The sequence below is a fragment of the Giraffa tippelskirchi genome, chromosome 1 (genome assembly GCF_054371585.1).
Source record: "Giraffa tippelskirchi isolate mGirTip1 chromosome 1, T2T-mGirTip1v1.2.pri, whole genome shotgun sequence".
Lineage (NCBI taxonomy): Eukaryota > Metazoa > Chordata > Mammalia > Artiodactyla > Giraffidae > Giraffa > Giraffa tippelskirchi.
The window spans coordinates 42165657-42184521 of NC_137275.1; the positions used below are offsets into that span (position 1 = coordinate 42165657).

The window sequence follows — 18865 nt, forward strand, 5'->3', positions numbered from 1 at the left end:
GCTTCAATTTCAGTGCTGTAATTGGGTTGTTCATACTTTCTATTTCTTTCTGGATAACCTGTCCAGATCTGAAGAAATCTTCCAGGTTATCCATTTTATTGCCATATAGTTTTTCATAATAGTCTCTTGTAATATTTTGTGTTGCTGCATTATCTGTTGTAACCTCTCCTTTTTCACTTCTAATTTTGTTGATTCTTCTCTCTTTTTTCTTGATGAATCTAGCTAAAGATGTGTCAGTTTTGTTTATCTTCTCAAGGAACCAGCTTTTAGTTTTACTAATCTTTACTATTATTTATTTCATTTCTTTTTCATTTATTTCTGCTCAGATATTTATGATTTCTTTCCTTCTACTAATTTTGGGGGGTTTTTGTTCTTTTTTTTCCAGTTTTAGGTGTAAAGTTAGGTTGTCTATTTGATGTTTTTCTTGTTTCTTGAGGTAGGATTGTATGGCTATAAACTTCCCTCTTAGAACTGCTTTTGCTGCATCCCATAGGTTTTGAGTTGTCGTGTTTTCATTGTCATTTCTTTCTAGAAATTTTTTGATTTCCCTTTTGATTTCTTCAGTAACCTGTTATTTAGAAATGTATTGTTTAATCTCCATGTGTTTGTGTTTTTACAGTTTTTTTCTTGTAATTGATATCTAGTCTCATAGCATTGTGGTCAGAGAAGATGCTTGATACGATTTCAATTTTCTTAAATTTACTGAGGTTTGATTTGCAACCCAAGATGTGGTCTCTCCTGGAGAATGTTCCATGTGCACTTGAGAAGAAAGTGTATTCTCTGCATATGGATGGAATGTCCTGAAGATATCAATGAGATCCATCTCATGTATCATTTAAGACTTGTGTTTCCTTATTAATTTTTTGTTTTGATGATCTGTCCATTGATGTGAGTAGGGTGTTAAAGCCTCCTACTATTATTGTGTTCCTGTGAATTTCTCTTTTTATGTCTGTTAGTGTTTGTCTTATGTATTGAGGTGCTCCTATATTGGGTGCATAGATACATATAGTTGTTATGTCTTCCTCGTGGATTGATCCCTTGATCATTATGTAGTGTCCTTCCTTATTCCTTGTAATCTTCTTTATTTTAAGGTCTATTTTGTCTGATATGACATTGCTACTCCAGCTTTCTTTTGCTTCCCATTTGCATGGAATATATTTTTCCATCCTCTCACTTTCAGTCTATATGTGTCTTTAGGTCTGAAGTGTGTTTCTTATAGACAGCATATATATGGGTCTTGTTTTTGTATCCATTCAGCCAGTCTGTGTCTTTTGGTTGAAGCATTTAGTCCATTTACATTTAAAGTAATTATTGATATATATGTTCCTATTTCCATTTTCTTAATTGTTTGGGGTTGATTTTGTAGATCTTTTTTCTTCTGTTGTATTTCTTGACTACATAAGTCCCTTTAACATTTGTTGTAAAGCTGGTTTGGTGGTACTGAAGCCTCTTAACTTGTGCTTGTCTGAAAAGCTTTTTATTTCTCCATCAATTTTGCTGGGTACAGTAATCTTGGTTGTAGATTTTTCCCTTTCAATACTTTAAATATATCTTGCCATTTCCTTCTGCCCTGCAGGGTTTCTGCTGAAAGATCAGCTGTTAAGCATATGGGGTTTCCCTTGTATGTTACTTGTTGCTTCTCCCTTGCTGCTTTTAATATTCTTTCTTTGTGTTTAGTCTTTGTTAGTTTGATTAGCATGAGTCTTGGCATGTTTCTCCTTGGGTTTATCCTGTATGTTACTCTTTGTGCCTCTTGGGCTTCATTGACTATTTCCTTTTCCATGTTGGGGAAATTTTCAACTATAATCTTTTCAAAAATTTTCTCATACCCTTTCTTTTTCTCTTCTTCTTCTGGGACCCCTATAATTCAAATGTTGGTGTGTTTAATATTGTCCCGGAGGTCTCTGAGACTATCCTCAATTCTTTTCATTCTTTTTGCTTTATTCTGCTCTTCAGAAGTTATTGCCACCATTTTATTTTCCAGCTCACTGGTTCGTTCTTCTGCCTCAGATATTCTGCTATTGATTCCTTCTAGAGTATTTTTAATTTCAGTAATTGTGTTGTTTGTCTCTGTGAGTTTATTCTTTAATTCTTCTAGGTCTTTGTTAATTGATTCTTGCATTTTATCCATTTTGTTTTCAAGGTTTTTTGACCATCTTAACTATCATTCTGAATTCTTTTTCAGGTAGTTTGCCTATTTCCTCCTCATTAATTTGGACTTCTGTGTTTCTAGTTTGTTCCTTCATGTGTGTAGTATTTCTCTACCTTTTCATTATTTTTTTAAACTTAATGTGTTTGAGGTCTCCTTTTCCCAGGCTTCAAGGTTGAATTCTTTATTCCTTTTGGTTTCTGCCCTCCTAAGGTTTGTGCAGTGGTTTGTGTAACCTTTGTATAGGTTGAGATTTGTGCTGAGTTTTTGTTTGTTTGTTTGTTTTTCCTCTGATGGGCAAGGCTGAGTGAGGTGGTAATCCTGTCTGCTGATGACTGGGTTTGTATTTTTATTTTGTTTGTTGTTTAGATGAGGCGTCCTGCACAGGGTGTTACTGGCGGTTGGGTTGTATTCAAGTGGTTTCCTTTGTGTGAGTTCTCACTATTTGATACTCTCAAGGGTTAGTTCTCTGGTAGTCTAGGGTCTAGGGTGACTTGTGGCTCAGATGGTAAAGCGTCTGCCTACAATGTGGGAGACCTGGGTTCAGTCTCTGGTTGGGAAGATCTCCTGGAGAAGGAAATGGCAACCCACTCCAGTATTCTTGCCTGGAAAATCCCATGGACAGAGGAATCTGGTAGGCTATAGTCCATGGGATCACAAAGAGTTGGACATGACTGAGCGACTTCACTTCACTTCACTTCAGGGTTAGTTCTCTGGTTATCCAGGGTCTTGGAGTCAGTGCTCCCACCCCAAAGGCTAAAGCTTAATCTCTCTCCAAAGACCAGCCTGGGTCCAATCTACCAAGAGAAATTTCACCCGAAATGAAAGGGCCTTTACTTGAGTTCCAAAAGGCAGTCCACAAGAACACAACGGAGATCTCTGACTCAGCAGAAACTCGGTATTGCTTGCCATGTGAACAGACCTCCTTGGATTGCAACAGATGACTCTGATTCCCTTCTTAATGTTCTGAAAGTATATACTGTGTGCATGCATGAGTCCTCAGTCATGTCTGACTCTGCTACCCCACGGACTGTAGCCCGCCAGGCTCCTCTGTCTATGGAATTCTCCAGGCAAGAATACTGGAGTGAGTTGCCATTTTCTTCTCCAGGGAATCTTCCCCACCCAGGGACTGAACCCGAGTCTCCTGCATTTCAGGCAGATATTTTACCACTGCGCACCTGGGAAGTCCCTAAAGTATATACCAGTTTAATTTAGTGTCAAGTGGAGATACAGTATAGAATAATTTTTTTGACTATAAACCACTCCCTCCATGAAAAAGCAAAATAAGAAAAAAAAACTGCTCACACTTTAAATGTTTTAAAACTTTTTTATATGATGACCATTGTTTACATCACTTTAATGCAGATTTTAATCTCTTAAGGATCATAAATATATCAATATATTTTAAAGTCATGGCAAAATATACTTAACATAAAACTTAGCATCTTAGCCTGTATGAAGGTACTGTTCAGTTGTATTAAATATGTTCACGTTGTTGTACAACCAATCTCTAGTAACTTTATTTTGTAAAACTGAAACTCTGTACCCATTAAATAACAAATCCCCATTTTCTCCGTCCCCTGACCCCTGGCAACCACCATTCTACTTTCTGTTTCTATGAATTTGGTTACCCTAGGAACCTCATATAAGTGGAATCATATAGTACTTGTTCTTCTATGACTGGCTTATTTCTTTTAGCGTAATGTTCTCAAGGTTTATCCATACTGTAACATGTGCCAAAATTTCCTTTAGTTTTTAAGGAAATGAATAATGTACAACCAATCTCCAGAACTTTTTTATTTTGTAAAACTGAAACTCTGTACCCATTAAATAACAACTCCCCATTTTCTCTGTCTGCTGACCCCTCGCAAGTACCATTCTACTTTCTGTTTCTATGAATTTGATTACTCTAGGAATATCATATAAGTGGAATTATACAGTATTTGTTCTTCTGTGACTAGCTTATTTCTCTTAGCATAATGTTCTCAAAGTTTATCCATATTGTAATGTGTGCCAAAATTTCCTTTATTTTTTAATGAAATGAATAATGTTCTGTTGGATGGATGTACCACATTTTGTTGATTCATTCATCCCTTGATGGACACTTGGGTAGTTTCCATCTTTTGGCCATTAGGAATAATACTGCTATAAACAAGGGTGTACAAATATCTTTATGAGACCTTGCTCTCAAATTTTTGGATACATACTTAGAAGTAGAATTTGTATTTCATATGGTAATTCTACTTTTAATATGCTGAAGAACTCGCATACTCTTTACTATAGCAGCTCTACCATTTCACATTCCTATCAACTTTCCCAAGGATTTCAATTTCTCCACATCCTCACCAATACAGATCATTAATCAAAGATCATTTCAAAGATCATTAATATCTTTATTCATTCTTTTTAGGGACCTTCTCTGGCACTATGTTTTGTTGAAATAAGAGTTCTGGAACAAAGTGAAATTTTTATAAATCTCTTTATCATTGCAATTCATTTCCAACTGAAAAAATATTTTGTTTCATACGTTTATTTAAATAAATACATAGAGTTACATAGAATGCATGTTTTATCAATCTTGTATGACCTATAATATAGAAAATCAATAGATATTGAACTAATGATAAAAGTAAACATTTATATAGTGATTTATATAGTGATCTGCAGCTTACAATGGGTCTTCATATGTTTTCTTATAACGTTCTCATACTGATTCTCCCCTCGATAGCTGTAGTCTTTCTCAAATGCAAATCTGATCATTTCATACTAACTTAGGGGCTTTTAAAGATTTCCTAATACCCACAGAAAAAAATGAAACCTCTTCAGCATGGCCGACCATTTTCTCTAATGTCATGTGTAGCTGCTTCTTCCTTCTACCCTACATTTTAGCCAAATCAAGCTGCATGTAGTTCATTGGCTACCACACCATAGCATACCTTTGAGTATTTATTTATGTGGTTGCCAATCCGCCTGCCAAGCAGGAGACACAGGTTCAGTCCCTGTGGATGGGGACGACCCACTGTGTTGAGGCAGTCCTAGAGTGGGTTGGAAAAGAATTTCCAGACCCAAAGCATTTCAGAAGGGAGTGAGTTTATTAAAAGCAAGAAGCAAAGATAATGAAGCTGCTGTGAGTGCAGTGGGCCGACCTCTTGACAGACCAGATCAAGTCAACAGTTTTTGTGGGTTAGTGGCCAATTTTTAAGCCTCAAGATAAAGAAAATGTCTGCTGGAAGGTTGGCATTAGGTGATTGGTTGGGGTGCTATAGGTGTTTACTAGAGCGAGCATCTTTGCCTACTTGGGAGTCAGGAAGCTTATTAGTGATGATCGGGGGCTTTTTGGCAATGGTTACAAAGGGGATTGATTAGCTTCAGAGGTGTCCTTGGTTCTGGGCCCCACTTTTGTGGCCTTGCCACAAGACCTCTCACCTGTGGTCTGGGGCAGGACTCAACGCCTTGTGGAAGGAAAGGGCAACCCACTCCAATATTCTTACCTGGGAAATCCCACGGACAGAGGAGCATGGTGGGCTACAGTCCATGGGGTTGCAAAGAGTCAGACATGACTTAGTGACTAAACAACAACTCCAGTTGGAACACTCTTCCCAGTATCATACCCCAGATCTATTGGGAAAAATTAGTAATACTTCACCAGCGCATGCATCACCTCTTTCATGACACCTGTCCTCCCTCTCCCATGCTGTCAGTGGGGTGTCCTTCCAGCCACCTCTCACCAAGTAGAAGGGATCTCTCCTTTCTGCCCATTGTGGCCAGAACAGGCGTCCTTCAAGCACCCATCACATTTTACTACCTTCCTTTATATTTGTCTGTCTCTCTTCCTAGACTGTGGACTCCTTGAGCAGAAAATCTGAGTCTCATTTAACTAAAATGTCTCTAGGGACTTGCCTAGTGGTCCAATGCCTAAGATTCCACACTCCCAATTCAGGGGGCGTGGGTTTGATCCCTGGTTGGGAAACTAGATCCCACATGCTAAAGATCTAACCAAAGATCCCATATACTGCAACTAAGACCCGGTGCAGCCAAATAAATAAATAAATATTAAAAAATAAAATGTCTCCAATGACTGGCACCTGGTAAATGCTCAATAAATGTATGCTCCAACTGAATGGTTGGATGGGTGGAAGAGTAGGTAAGTGAGGAGATGAGTCCATGGCTGGATGGAGTAGGATGGGTATTAATATTCCTACAAGATTAAAAGTCACTAAATGAGCTGCCCAAGATCATACCACATTAATTTGGGGGCCTAAAATTCAAATCCAGACTTTCTAACCTAAATTTAAAATGCCAATATTAAGAGCATTGCATATAGGAGGAGAGTAGTACATTTATTTAAATTTAGAGTCTTTTTCAATAGGTGGATAAAGCTAATCTGATTATTTCAACATATTTAATTGGATTTGTTTCCTGATGCTCCTGCTTTGTTGCGTTTATGAAATATTTTATTAAAAGTCAGTCAAGACTCCGTATAATTTTATTAACTGAATCTTTATATGAATGTCATGCATACAGTCACAAACATTTGCAAATTTCTCTTTCAAAGTATATCTTGCAGTGATTTCTTTCCTCCCATTTTCCCCATGGCCATCCAAGGGGTAATGAAAATACAATACACTTGGGCCCAGAGACATTGACCTGTGCTCACTTCTTGGGATTGTCACTGCCTAGTTATATGTCCTTACTGCAGTCACCTTGCCTGTGTAAGCCTGTTTTCTACCCCTACAAAAGGAGAAGAATTATATCCACTTCATAACATTTTTGTGAGTTTTAAGTGAGATAATACATGCCCGGTGCCTGACACACATTAGGTATGCAAAATATATCAGTTCCCTCCTTACGTGAATTCAGTTCATTTAAAGAAAAAATCTTTGTATTTTTCAAAATGCAGTTAGATCATTGCAAAGAGCAAATCTTGTCTTCTAAAGTTGACAGCAGTTTCTTCAGGGCAAAGCACATCCTCATTCTAAATAAATGTTTCCTGATTGCTAATTATTTTTATTAAACATGTGTATTTATAAAATACTTCTCAGTAACTTTTATGTGTTATCATTCTCTTTTATGGATTATCACTTCTTAAACTACTTGGATATGCATGACATTCATATGAAGATTTAGTTAACAAAATAATATGGAGTCTTGACTGAATTTTAATGAAATATTTCATTTCCATTTTTCCTGGAACTTCATGTGGTCACCTGCGAAGTAAGGTGATTGATGATTGCCTTTTCGTGTTGTCATCTTGCTACATCTTTATGGATGAGGCCCAGGCAGAGAATCAGAAACAAAGCTCATTTGGCCTTACATTATCTGGCTTTTTACACTGACTCCATTTCTGATGAACTCCGGAGGAGGGAGGCTTGCAATTAAATTACAGTTATCTCAGAGCCCACTATTAAAAATCTAATGTGCATTTAATTTTTTGTTTGCATATATGTCATTAAAGCAGTCATTTTCAAGTAAATATTTACATGTTCCCTCAGAGTCTAGACAACTATAATTTTTAGATTGAGGATGTCTGTGTTCCCTCATACAAAAGAAAAGTCTCTAAGTTGCTGAGTATCTAATACAGAAGAAACCGGGCAGTAGGGGTTTCATGTATGTTTTCTCATTTGATTCTTACAAAATCCTGTAAGTTACTTCTCATTCCTATTTTCCAAGTTAAAAACAAAGCAAAACTGGTCTCCATGAAGTTAAGGATTTGGCCCGGGGTCCCTTAGTTAGTAAGCTGCAGAACCAGGATTGATAGTGAGGTCTATCTGTCTGGTTCTTCAGCTCCTTCTCCAGCTCTTGTGATGATGCCAATATTTTCAAATATGAAAACAAATAAGCTGGAATGATGCATATAAACTTAAGTAAGAACAGGGTTCATTGATCATAGAAAACATCACCAAACAAATTCAGACATATATTCCAGAAAATTGTAACATTTTAAGTGGAAAGAATTATTATAGAATCTTCTTTTTGGCAAAAATCTATATTTGATCAGAAAATATTTTTAAAATAATTTTAAATTGTTGAAGAGGGCCAAAATATTTCAATTAATAATAGCTATATTAGAGTATCCAAACTGTTTGTTATATAATCATATATGTGCACATTTTGAAAAGTTCTAGTTTTCCCTCCCCAAGTATTTGCCTTGGACACATTAGGAACACCTAGATTTGGGGTACTGGCTCTTGAAGTTGGCTTGCAGGGTCCTTCTTATTCCAGCTGTTTACTTTCTCATGTGGAAGTGAAAGCTCTGTTGATCAGATGTTTACCACTAAATGGTCCAGTTCTTGGATCCATAACTTAAGAGAAATGTGTAAAAATCACATGAGTTTAGGAATGAAGATCATGTATGGATGCTGCTGCTGCTGCTAAGTCGCTTCAGTCGTGTCCGACTCTGTGCGACCCCATAGACGGCAGCCCACCAGGCTCCGCCGTCCCTGGGATTCTCCAGGCAAGAACACTGGAGTGGGGTGCCATTGCCTTCTCCCATGTATGGATGATGGGGTAGTAAATAAGACTCATCATATCAGTTGTTAAGTAAATGGAGGGTAATTTAGATCATGTGTCCTCCAGAGTAAAAACTGTTCTGTCCTACAAATTCCAGCTTAAATTCCACTCACTCTAGAAGTAATGATCATTTACATTTGCTTTTAGGAGGAATTTCTTAAAGCTTAATAAAAATAGATGATCTGTGTTGGATATGTTAAGTTTTAATTGGTGGTGTGGCTCAGTCCTTGTAAATATGCGTTTCTTGGCTTTATATGGATTTTGGAGTACTGAAAACAGTTTAGATTTGTGTTTTATTTGTCTCTTGGAGAATCATGTGTAAGTCTCTTGCTATAGTAGAAGTAGTAAAAAAAATCCACGTCTCTGCTTTGACTTTCCTTGTCTCTTGCTTGATTTAATTGATGAAGAGTTACCTTTGCTTTTTTAGTAACTTGGGTTCTCTTACAATTTTAGAGTTCGACAGAAGCACTGAACAATTCATGTGATCTTCATTTGTGCCTGGTAAGAGCAATCCTTTCTCCTGGTCTCTGAGTCATTCTTAGCAAAGTCATGTGCTTTGTCCATCTGGTCAGCTCACAGGAGCTCCCAGACAACACCCAGTTTCTAGCAGCATTCCACAGTGTAGAAATCTAAGAGGAGGATGATGTCGTGGGAATAAAAACTTCAGGTATAGAATTATTGAACAATGTAAATAGAATTAAAAAATTTTTAATTTTCCTTGAAATTTTATTTGGTCTTTATTGGTTTTTTTTTTTTTAAGAGGAAATACCTTTCTTTGATCTGCTATTTTCCATGTTATATACATTCAGGATTTATCTTGTATAAATGAAAACCTTATAGATTCTCCTGAGAGTAGTTAGACTCTTGAACTTTTTTCTAATTTTTTGAGATTCACAGAAGTTTTCAAACAGTATAAAATAAGAGTATTCAAGGAAGTTTTGCAACTCATAACCAGTGCTTTGCCTATAGAATCCAGGCAGAGTTAGCCTGAAGAGCTGTTCACTATGAGACCAGTTTCTGTTGTCCAGAACAGGCAGTTACATGGAAGCATTTGTATTGGAACAGAAGCACGACTCTAGAAGAAGAGGCACTTAAGTAATAAGATTGCATTCCAGGCATATCCAACCTAGAAAATTCTCTTGCCCTCTTTTAAAATCTTAGGGGATTCCAGTTTCACTCCCACCCTGCTATAGAAAGTATTTAAGAGGCCCTAATTTCTGATACATTGGCATTCGGCAATAGCAATTTTAAAAAGAGCAAAAACTGCAAAACTGAAAGAAATAACCCTGCTGAACTTTGTGACAGAATTTTTGAATAATTGCAGAGAGATTGAAGCCCAATATGAGAAGGTGATCAGTTTCTTATTCACAACTATATCCCTGGCACATAGGGACCCATCTAGAATGTAGCAGTATACATAGAACATAGAAGTGTAATCACGGGCAGAGGAGTAGAATCTGACTCACTAGAAGAGAAAGATCTGGACTAGGACCAGAACAGAGGCACAGAACACTACGTCCTACTGAGGGAAGAATACTGGTTAACATCAGACCCACACTCCATGCCACCTACAAATTGTGATATAACTACCTGTCTTATATACAAACTGTGTATGCCTTGTCCCATAGGAGTGTATATTTTCTTAACTAACCCTTTTATATTCCTTATGCATAATTGCTTAAGGTATTGATAAGACAGATGTCAGGACTAGGTGGGTCCAAATGACCCTTACAGTTGCCATCCTGTTTCCCAGATTAGGTAGACAAGTCAGCAGCTCCTCATACACACAACACATTGGTGTTAATTGATTAGGTCTTTGAGGGTTGAGAGGGACACATGAACTCTTTGTTAATCTATGTTAGATCTATGTTTGATCCTAAACCGTATTTCTTTTGTGTATTAAACAACTAAACCTTTCTGTATTCATTCTGTCTTCTAGATTAGTGAAGGAGCAGAATGCATTTTTATTCCCCAAAACCTGTTTCTAGCAGAAGCCAGCACTGAATTCAGGAAAACTGCTTTGGAGCTGGCATGTGCCTACCCCGACAGAAGAGGCTATTAGGGAACATCTGATCAGTGAGTGTGGAATGAGTACAAGGCCAGACTCATGGCTTAGCAGCTGAAGAGAGAACGCTGACCCACTGGCTCAGCTTATTCTTATTTTTAATAAAAGAAAATCCTAACAGAGATTGAAAAACACAATTGGAAGGTTATTTCAGCCTGCAATCAGCAGTGCCTCCATCATGGTCAGGGCATGGGATTTATTAGTTTTGCTTAAATAAGTGATGCCACACCCTAACTTGCTCAAAACTTCCTCCCCTTTCAGAAAACATAACTGAAATTGAAATTGAAATCAGATTTGGAAACCTGATAAACATTTATTATTTTTCATGAATGATGTGTTTGTGTGTGCTTAGTTGCTCAGTCATATCCGACTCTTTGCAACCTGCATGGACTGTAGCCAGCCAGGTTCCTCTGTCCATGGGGATTTTCCAGGCAAGAATACTGGAGTGTGTTGCCATGCTCTCCTCCAGGGGATCTTCCAAACCCAGGGATCAAACCCAGGTCTCCCACATTGCAGGTGGATTCTTTACTGTCTGAGCCACCAGGGAAGCCCAATGATGTGTTTAAGATTTAGTTATTGCTTCATGTTAAAAATTGCTCTTAGTATATTTTTTAGTGGTTAAAGCATCTATAAACTATAACTAGAATGATTTCAATAAAATGAAGAAGCACAAGCTGGAATCAAGATTGCCGGGAGAAATATCAATAAACTCAGACATGCAGATGACATCACCCTTATGGTAGAAGGTGAAGAAGAACTAAAAAGGCTCTTGATGAAAGTGAAAGAGGAGAGTGAAAAAGTTGGCTTAAAGCTCAACATTCAGGAAACTAAGATCATGGCATCTGGTCCCATCACTTCATGGCAAATAGATGGGGAAACAGTGGAAACAGTGGCTGACTTTATTTTTCTGGGCTCCAAAATCACTGCAGATGGTGATTGCAGCCATGAAATTAAAAGACACTTACTCCTTGGAAGGAAAGTTATGACCAACCTAGACAGCATATTAAAAAGCAGAGACATTACTTTGCCAACAAAGATCCATCTCGTCAAGGCTATGATTTTTCCAGTGGTCATGTATGGATGTGAGAGTTGGACTGTGAAGAAAGCTGAGCGCCGAAGAATTGATGCTTTGGAACTGTGGTGTTGGAGAAGACTCTTGAGAGTCCCTTGGACTGCAAGGAGATCCAACCAGTCCATCCTAAGGGAGATCAGTCCTGGGTGTTCCTTGGAAGGACTGATGTTGAAGCTGAAACTCTAATACTTTGGCCACCTCATGCGAAGAGTTGACTCATTGGAAAACACCCTGATGCTGGGAAAGATTGAGGGCATGAGGAGAAGGGGATGACAGAGGATGAGATGGCCGGATGGCATCACTGACTCGATGGACATGAGTTTGGGTGAACTCCAGGAGTTGGTGATGGACAGGGAGGCCTGGCGTGCTATGATTCATGGGGTCTCAGAGAGTCAGACATTACTGAGCAACTTAACTGAACTGAACTGATATGAATTTTTATAGCATACTAAATGGCTTCAAAATTTAACAATGGTAGTCTGTGAATGGTGCATTTGTTTTGATGTTTTAAATTTTTCTTCTTTGGGTATTTTTGTATCTTCAAATATATTTTAATCACAGAATTTACTTTTTTAATCAGAAAAATGAAATCTTAAAAATTCCAGTTCTGGCTAGGTTAATGCTTCTGTGAGATAAGCTGCAAATTTTGAAAGACTAACACAGGGAATAAAGAGAAGTCTCCTAAGGAGAGCATCATGTTGCATCAAACCTGTATCTTGTCCTAGGAAAGTTAAAGATGGTGTCCTCATGAAGTCCTTTAGCAGGTGCCTACCAGTACACCAACCTCACATACTTTCAGCCCACCTATGATTTCTTCTGTGTTTGCTTTGGCATGTTGACAGCATCCTGCCTGCAGTGCCCACTCTGGAATTGGTGTTTTGTGGATAATTGCCTCAGCTTCCCAGTCTTTGATGGAAGGTTTCTGAGGTGTGTTAACACAGTTCCTCAAAGGGTCCTGTATTAGTTACCTGTGTAACAGATCACTTCCAACTCAGTGGCTTAGAATAACAAAATTTTCTTCTTTCTGTTTCTGTGGGTCAGGAATCAGGAAGCAGCTTAGCTAGATGGTTCTGACTTGGAGTTTCTCACCAGAGGAATCATGTGTCAAGCAAGACTGTAGTCTTCTGAGGCATGACTGGGTCAGAAGGATTCACTTCTAACTCACTCACATGGCTGTTGGCAGGAGGATTCCCCTCATAATATGGACCCTTGCCCAGGGCTTCTCACCATATGGCTTCCCCCAGAGTGAGTGGTCTGAAAGAGAGAGGGCCAGTGCCCAAAATGAGAGCCAGTCTTTCTTATGATCTAATCTCAAAAATGACGTAACATCTCTTCTGCTGGTCACACAGACCAACCCTGGTGCAGTGTGGAAGGACACTGCACAAAGGTGTGATTCCAAGGAGGCGAGGGTCCCTGGCGGCCACCTTGGAGACTGGCCACCACCGGTCCCCAGGAGGATTGAGTCTCAGGTGCCACAGGGAGAGCTCAACTGATAATATGTTCTTGGGTTGTCTTTTTCTTCTTCCTTGTGTCGCTTTACCCATCCCCTCACTTCTGCTTCCTGAGATGACCCTCCTCCCAACCATCCCCAAAGCTGACCTAAACCTAAGCCTGACTTGGGTTCTCATTTCAGAGGGACCCACGTAAGAGAAATCCTGGCCCATTATGCAAAATTGTCTGTCAGATTCTTCCTTGAGCTTTGCTAGTTGAGAAAAAATGGGCCTACTTCAAATTTTTAACTTTAAAAAAATCTGTTTATTTGGCTGCACTCAGTCTTAGCAGCATGTGGGATCTAGTTCCCTGGCCAGAGATCAAAGCCAGGCCCCCTGTATTGGAAGCGCAGAGTCTTAACCATTGGACCACCAGGGAAGTCTCCATTTTTAACTTTGTATTTTGAAATAACTTACAACATAAAATTGCAATAATGCTAGAGAGCTCCCAAATACCTCTACCCAGAGGTAGAGTTTTTAATATTTTGCCAATTTACTTTCATTCTCAAAGGCCTGGATTCTGAACCTTATTAAAATAGCGAGTGTCATTCTTTGTTTACTTTTATTCTATATTCACGATATGATTTTGTTTGATTTCTTTTTCATTGAATTTGTATTTATCTTTGGGGAAGTCCCTCAATCTCTTTACACTTGTTTTCTCATCTGATATGTGAAGATGTTTATGGCTTAAGGTTGTTATAAAAATTAGATGAGAGAGTGCATGCAAAGCATTTAGAACAGGGCCTGGCATACAGTAAGTATGCAATAAATATTAGCCTTTTATTCATTGTATCCACAAATATTTATCAAGAAACTTGTGGTTGTTGTATCTTTTGTGACTGATAAATAACTCAATCCCAGGAGGTGAGCACTGATAATAATAATTCAAATTGTAATACACACACACAGAGGAAATAAAATGGCATCTGAGCTTTGCTTCAAAATTATTTTCAGGGAGAATAGGTGATGGACCTATGAAGTTTCATTATATTATCTTCTTGTTTGCATATATTTAAAATGTTCCATAATACAAAGTTTAAAAAAAAGTGCAAAGACACACATACCAAATTAACCATTCTCAAATGCCTGGTAAATGTCACATTTTCCCAGAATTGGGTCATTTAATTGGTTTGGAAAAATATTAAAATGAGACAATGAATCTTAAAATTCCGATGGTCATAGAGGTCAGCTTCCTGTACTTTCACCATTAATTTGACAACCACTTCTCCACATTTTTTTTCTTTTTAGCATTGAGCTTTGACACTAATTGTGTCCAGGTGGTTACCTATTGGCTATGACTGAATAGTACGTTGTTTATTTATATCTTGCTTGTGATGTTACATAAGCAAGCATTCAGAAAACTACATTTATAAATGTGATTCTTAATCTATGAGTCACTTCAAGCCTTAATTAATGGGAACTCAAACAGCTTAAGTGCCATGAAGTCTATATAGTTTAAATTTCTATTATGAATGGATGTATTCTAAGCTAAATGGCAAGTGTTTTGGAATTATTATTATTTTACTATAATACTTTTATAAGAAACAAAAATAAGCAGTGGAGGAGTTGTCAAGCTGAATAGTTTCCAAGTTTAGAGAGCTCTGAGCTTTTGTAGCCGACCTCTAGAATTCAGTCTTAAAATGACTTTTTAGATGAATGGACATTTGTTAGACCCCTCCCACCTCTTCCAAAATCTTGCTCCGTTAATCATCTCTTTCCTCAATTGTGTATTCAGTCTCCTTCATGTTCTCACTTTTTCCAGTTTTGTGGACAAGTCTGATGTGGTATTTCTCATGTTAAAATACAACAAAACTGTTCTCAGGCTCAAAACTCTTATAGATGCTAGAAGGGAACAAGAGTACATGCTCTAGGTGTTGAGACACCAGCACAGAGAAAGCAGAGACCGCTCAGTGTCCCAAGGGCAGAGGCCTTGAAATGTGGCACTAATTTGCCTCCAAGCTGCTTCTCACATGTCATTTCTGGCAGCATGTTCCAGGATAAATCAAAGCAGATATACATTTAATAACAATGATGTGTCTCCCACTACTAGGCCAGCAAGTAAAGAATGAAATAACAAGTTGCACAGAGAAATTAAATGGGCAAAGGGCTCATGTTGTTCTCTTCAAGGCCAGAATTAGCTCTGAGCTATGCCTTCTATTCATTTATGATTACCTGTCCCCACTTCTCCTATCTGAAGTGAGCTGAAAGTCTGGCTTCAATCTTCCATCAGAGGTACACAGTTTTAAAATGCAAAAGTTGCATTTTTAAAAGCAATGAGTTCTAAATGGGGGCTCTCACTGTTGGCAACATCCTGGCAAAGGGGAACTTGAATTTTTCTCATCTCTGTCCTCATGCAGTTGAATTCTTTAAAAGGACTCAGTGTAAACAGATTTAGTTGGGCTTTTGTGTACACCTAAGAAGCGTTAGTCTGAATCACTGGGGTAGTTCCGTATTTTAGTTCTCGCAGTTGATTCCCACAAGATATTAACCCAATTTCCTTTTCTCATTCTCTGTATATTATATCTGTGGCTCATCGTAAAGGAGTAATTCCAGTATGCAAAGTCCATAATATGTATTTAATGAGGTTAGATATGACTAGTTTGTAGTGGACACCTGGTCCCGAATGTCATGATAGGGAGAGGATTCAAGCTGGAGCTGGACATCAACCAAAAGGCTGTCCATGAAGGGCTCGTGAATGCTACTAAGGAACTTGGACATCACCTAGGAGCACTGGGAAACCATCAGTGGTTTTTTCAAGGGGATGACATGATCAAATTTGCATCTGACTCACTGCTAGGAGTGTGTGTGTGTGTGTGTATGTGTCTGCATATGTTAGAAGTTTCTTTCGTTGACTTAGAACTGCCTCCATCTGACTTCTCTCACTTCTCTCAGCTCTTTCTTCTGGAGCTCTATGGAAGCAAGTCCTCTCCCTCTTCTAATGAGAACTCTTCAAATTCCAGTTCTGTTTCAGCTTCTTATTGTCCAGATTATATCTCTCTGTACTTCCTATATCATCAGTCCTCCTAAATGGGGTTCATAGGAAAATCCCATGGATGGAGGAGCCTGGTAGGCTGCAGTCCATGAGGTAGCTAAGAGTCGGACACGACTGAGCAACTTCATTTTCACTTTTCACTTTCATGCATTGGAGGAGGAAATGGCAACCCACTCCAGTGTTCTTGCCTGGAGAATCCCAGGGACGGCGGAGCCTGGTGGGCTGCCATCTGTGGGGTCGCACAGAGTCGGACACGACTGAGGTGACTTAGCAGCAGTAGCAGTAGAGTTAAATATGATCCTCCAGAAAGTCTTGGAGAACAGATATATTATTTTCTGAGATCTGGACCCTATACTTACACCACACAGGTGACCAATAGTTTTATGCTAAGTTTGTAGTCTATGAAACAAGCCCAACCCTCAACTTTTTCAGGTGCGATGCAAATAAATCAGAAGGTATCTCTTTTTCTGTTTTTGCTCTATTGTCTTTAACAACACAAATAAATAAAACAGCTCTGGCTTTCAGCCCTAACACTGCCACCAACTTGCTATATAATTCTGAAAGTTCACATGTTCCCTCCGGGCCTCCACACTTCACAGAGGGGGAGGAATTCTTTTTCCACTCCTGACATCTCCTTCTGTGTGGTGGGAACCCTATTTCTGAACCAGGCCTGGGCTCTCTTTCTTCCTCTCACTTAGTCTTCCCAGAGGAGAAGCAACTTCACCTGATGGAGAAAATGGACATCCTTAGCTCAGTGCCTTTCTCTCTCCTCTTTCTTCGGGAGAAAGCTGGCCCACAGAAATCATGTGCTCTGGGCTGCCCTCCCCATGCTGTAAGTTTTGCAAAGGGTTTTTGCCCCAGAGAGCTGGCAGTCGATTGGGAGACCCACTTGTCTACAGAATTACATCAGTTTCTTCATTATCAACTTTATCAGTAATAAGCTAATAGTCCTGCCTGAATGGCCTTATGTCATTGTCTTGTTTCTCAGTTGGTTCAGCACTCAATGGTAATTATCAGGCTCTCCCAAACAATGATTGTTTTCCAAAATTCCTTGTCCCTAGGAGTATGACTTTGCATTTATCCCACTAAATGTCTTTAGGTTGGTTTCAGCCCATTTTTCATTATAGCCAAAATTAGCACTAATTGGTACCCAGTGGTCTGGAGGAATTAACTCATTTCCTTAACCAATTAGTTAACTCCAAGGAAGTGGAATTGGCTCTGGAATCCATTCTAGAGAAAGAGTGCAGTGTGCTGGGATATTCCATAGCATTATTCTCAATGTCATATTATAATTTTGTGGGAGCCTCCATTAGTAAAATGTCATTTCAAAATCAGATATGCCCTGTATTCAATTCCACTCATTTATAACTAATGTCACAGCAAGGTCACATGCCATCTGACATATTTTTGAAAAGTTTGTCCATGGTGTCTGTCGTGTAACAAACGGAAGTAATCATACACATTGACAATGGTGATGATTCGAAGTGTCAGTAGTTTATATTTGCTAAGATTTTGTGTGATTCAAAGAATTTTCAGGTACAATATCTAACTTGAACTTCTCAGGTGTCCTCGTGCAGCACACAGGGCAAGAAGCATTGTCCTTATTTTACAAATGAGTAAGCAGAGGAGTTCAATAAAATGTCCTAAATCACATGGTGTATTTAGTAGTAGAGTCAGACTCAGAACCCAAGCCTCCAAATATTGTCTAAAACTTGCTGCTAGTATATAGCATGGCAATCCTACCATATATCCTTGCTCTATTTTCTTCCGTCCATGGGGTTGCAAAGAGTCAGACATGACTGAGCAACTGAACAACATCTTCTTTCCCTTCTCTAAAAGTATTACGTATATTCACTTCTTCCCACAGAACTCTAAAAACTGTCTTGCCATGTTCTACTAAGCAAGCCTTTATTCTTATAAATTTAAAGTGCAGCCAGGCAGCGTAATATGTTTCACTCATAATGTTCTATGCTTGTTTGTAGATGAACTTAGCATAGATGAACTGTTGAGTTTTGCAATGAAATTGCAATGGATTTTTCAAAAAGTTACAGGAAATGAAAGTGTTTGACCAGAACATATTAAATGCAGCCATAACAAAAAATTGCTGCTAAACCTGATAGCCTCTTCAATAGTATATTATCTTCCATCCTGAATGGGTTCTTATTCATGACGTGATAGGCACATATTCATCACTAGACTCAGTGCTTCTAGTAAGCTGTGTCTTCGTGTGGGTCCCTGGTGTCCATTGCATAGATGCCTGTCTGCATGAGACCCCAGGGTCTTCAAGAGGGGCCCATGTGCTTGCTGTTCTTTCAGCACCACACTTAATGTAGAATGGCAAAAGCATAGTTGATTTTTTAAAGAGCTGGGAAATGTGTTTTACATCTGCCTTAGCTTTTTTCTCTTTTGACTTAGTTTTACAGATATGTTAATATTAATTCATAGTAGGAGTATCTCCAAGACCACAGGGGTTGGAAATAAATGGTTCAGGGTACAGTCCTGGCTCTGCCAATTGATGTTTGGCTTAGGGCAAGTTGCTTAATCTACTTGCCTTATGTTGGGTTCTCCTGAGACAAGAACTTAGGTG

At 38.6% G+C, this 18865-nt stretch overlaps 1 protein-coding gene across 4 annotated transcripts in view; it reads left to right on the forward strand.

The window, feature by feature from the left end:
• Positions 1-18865, forward strand: part of LOC145545227 (uncharacterized) — a 192078-nt gene that overhangs the window by 146155 nt on the left and 27058 nt on the right. For 2 of the 4 annotated variants that reach the window (XR_014081965.1, XR_014081954.1), the window contains 2 exons: positions 9113-9160; positions 10599-10735. Coding sequence is in view for 2 of the 4 variants with exons in the window: in XM_081589239.1 (XP_081445365.1) it covers positions 9113-9160; positions 10599-10721 (171 nt within the window). In the remaining 2 variants the exon portion in view is untranslated. Of the gene's footprint in view, positions 1-9112; positions 9161-10598; positions 10845-18865 lie in introns of those variants that run through there. The other 2 variants (XM_081589239.1, XM_081589229.1) reach the window with 1 other exon arrangement.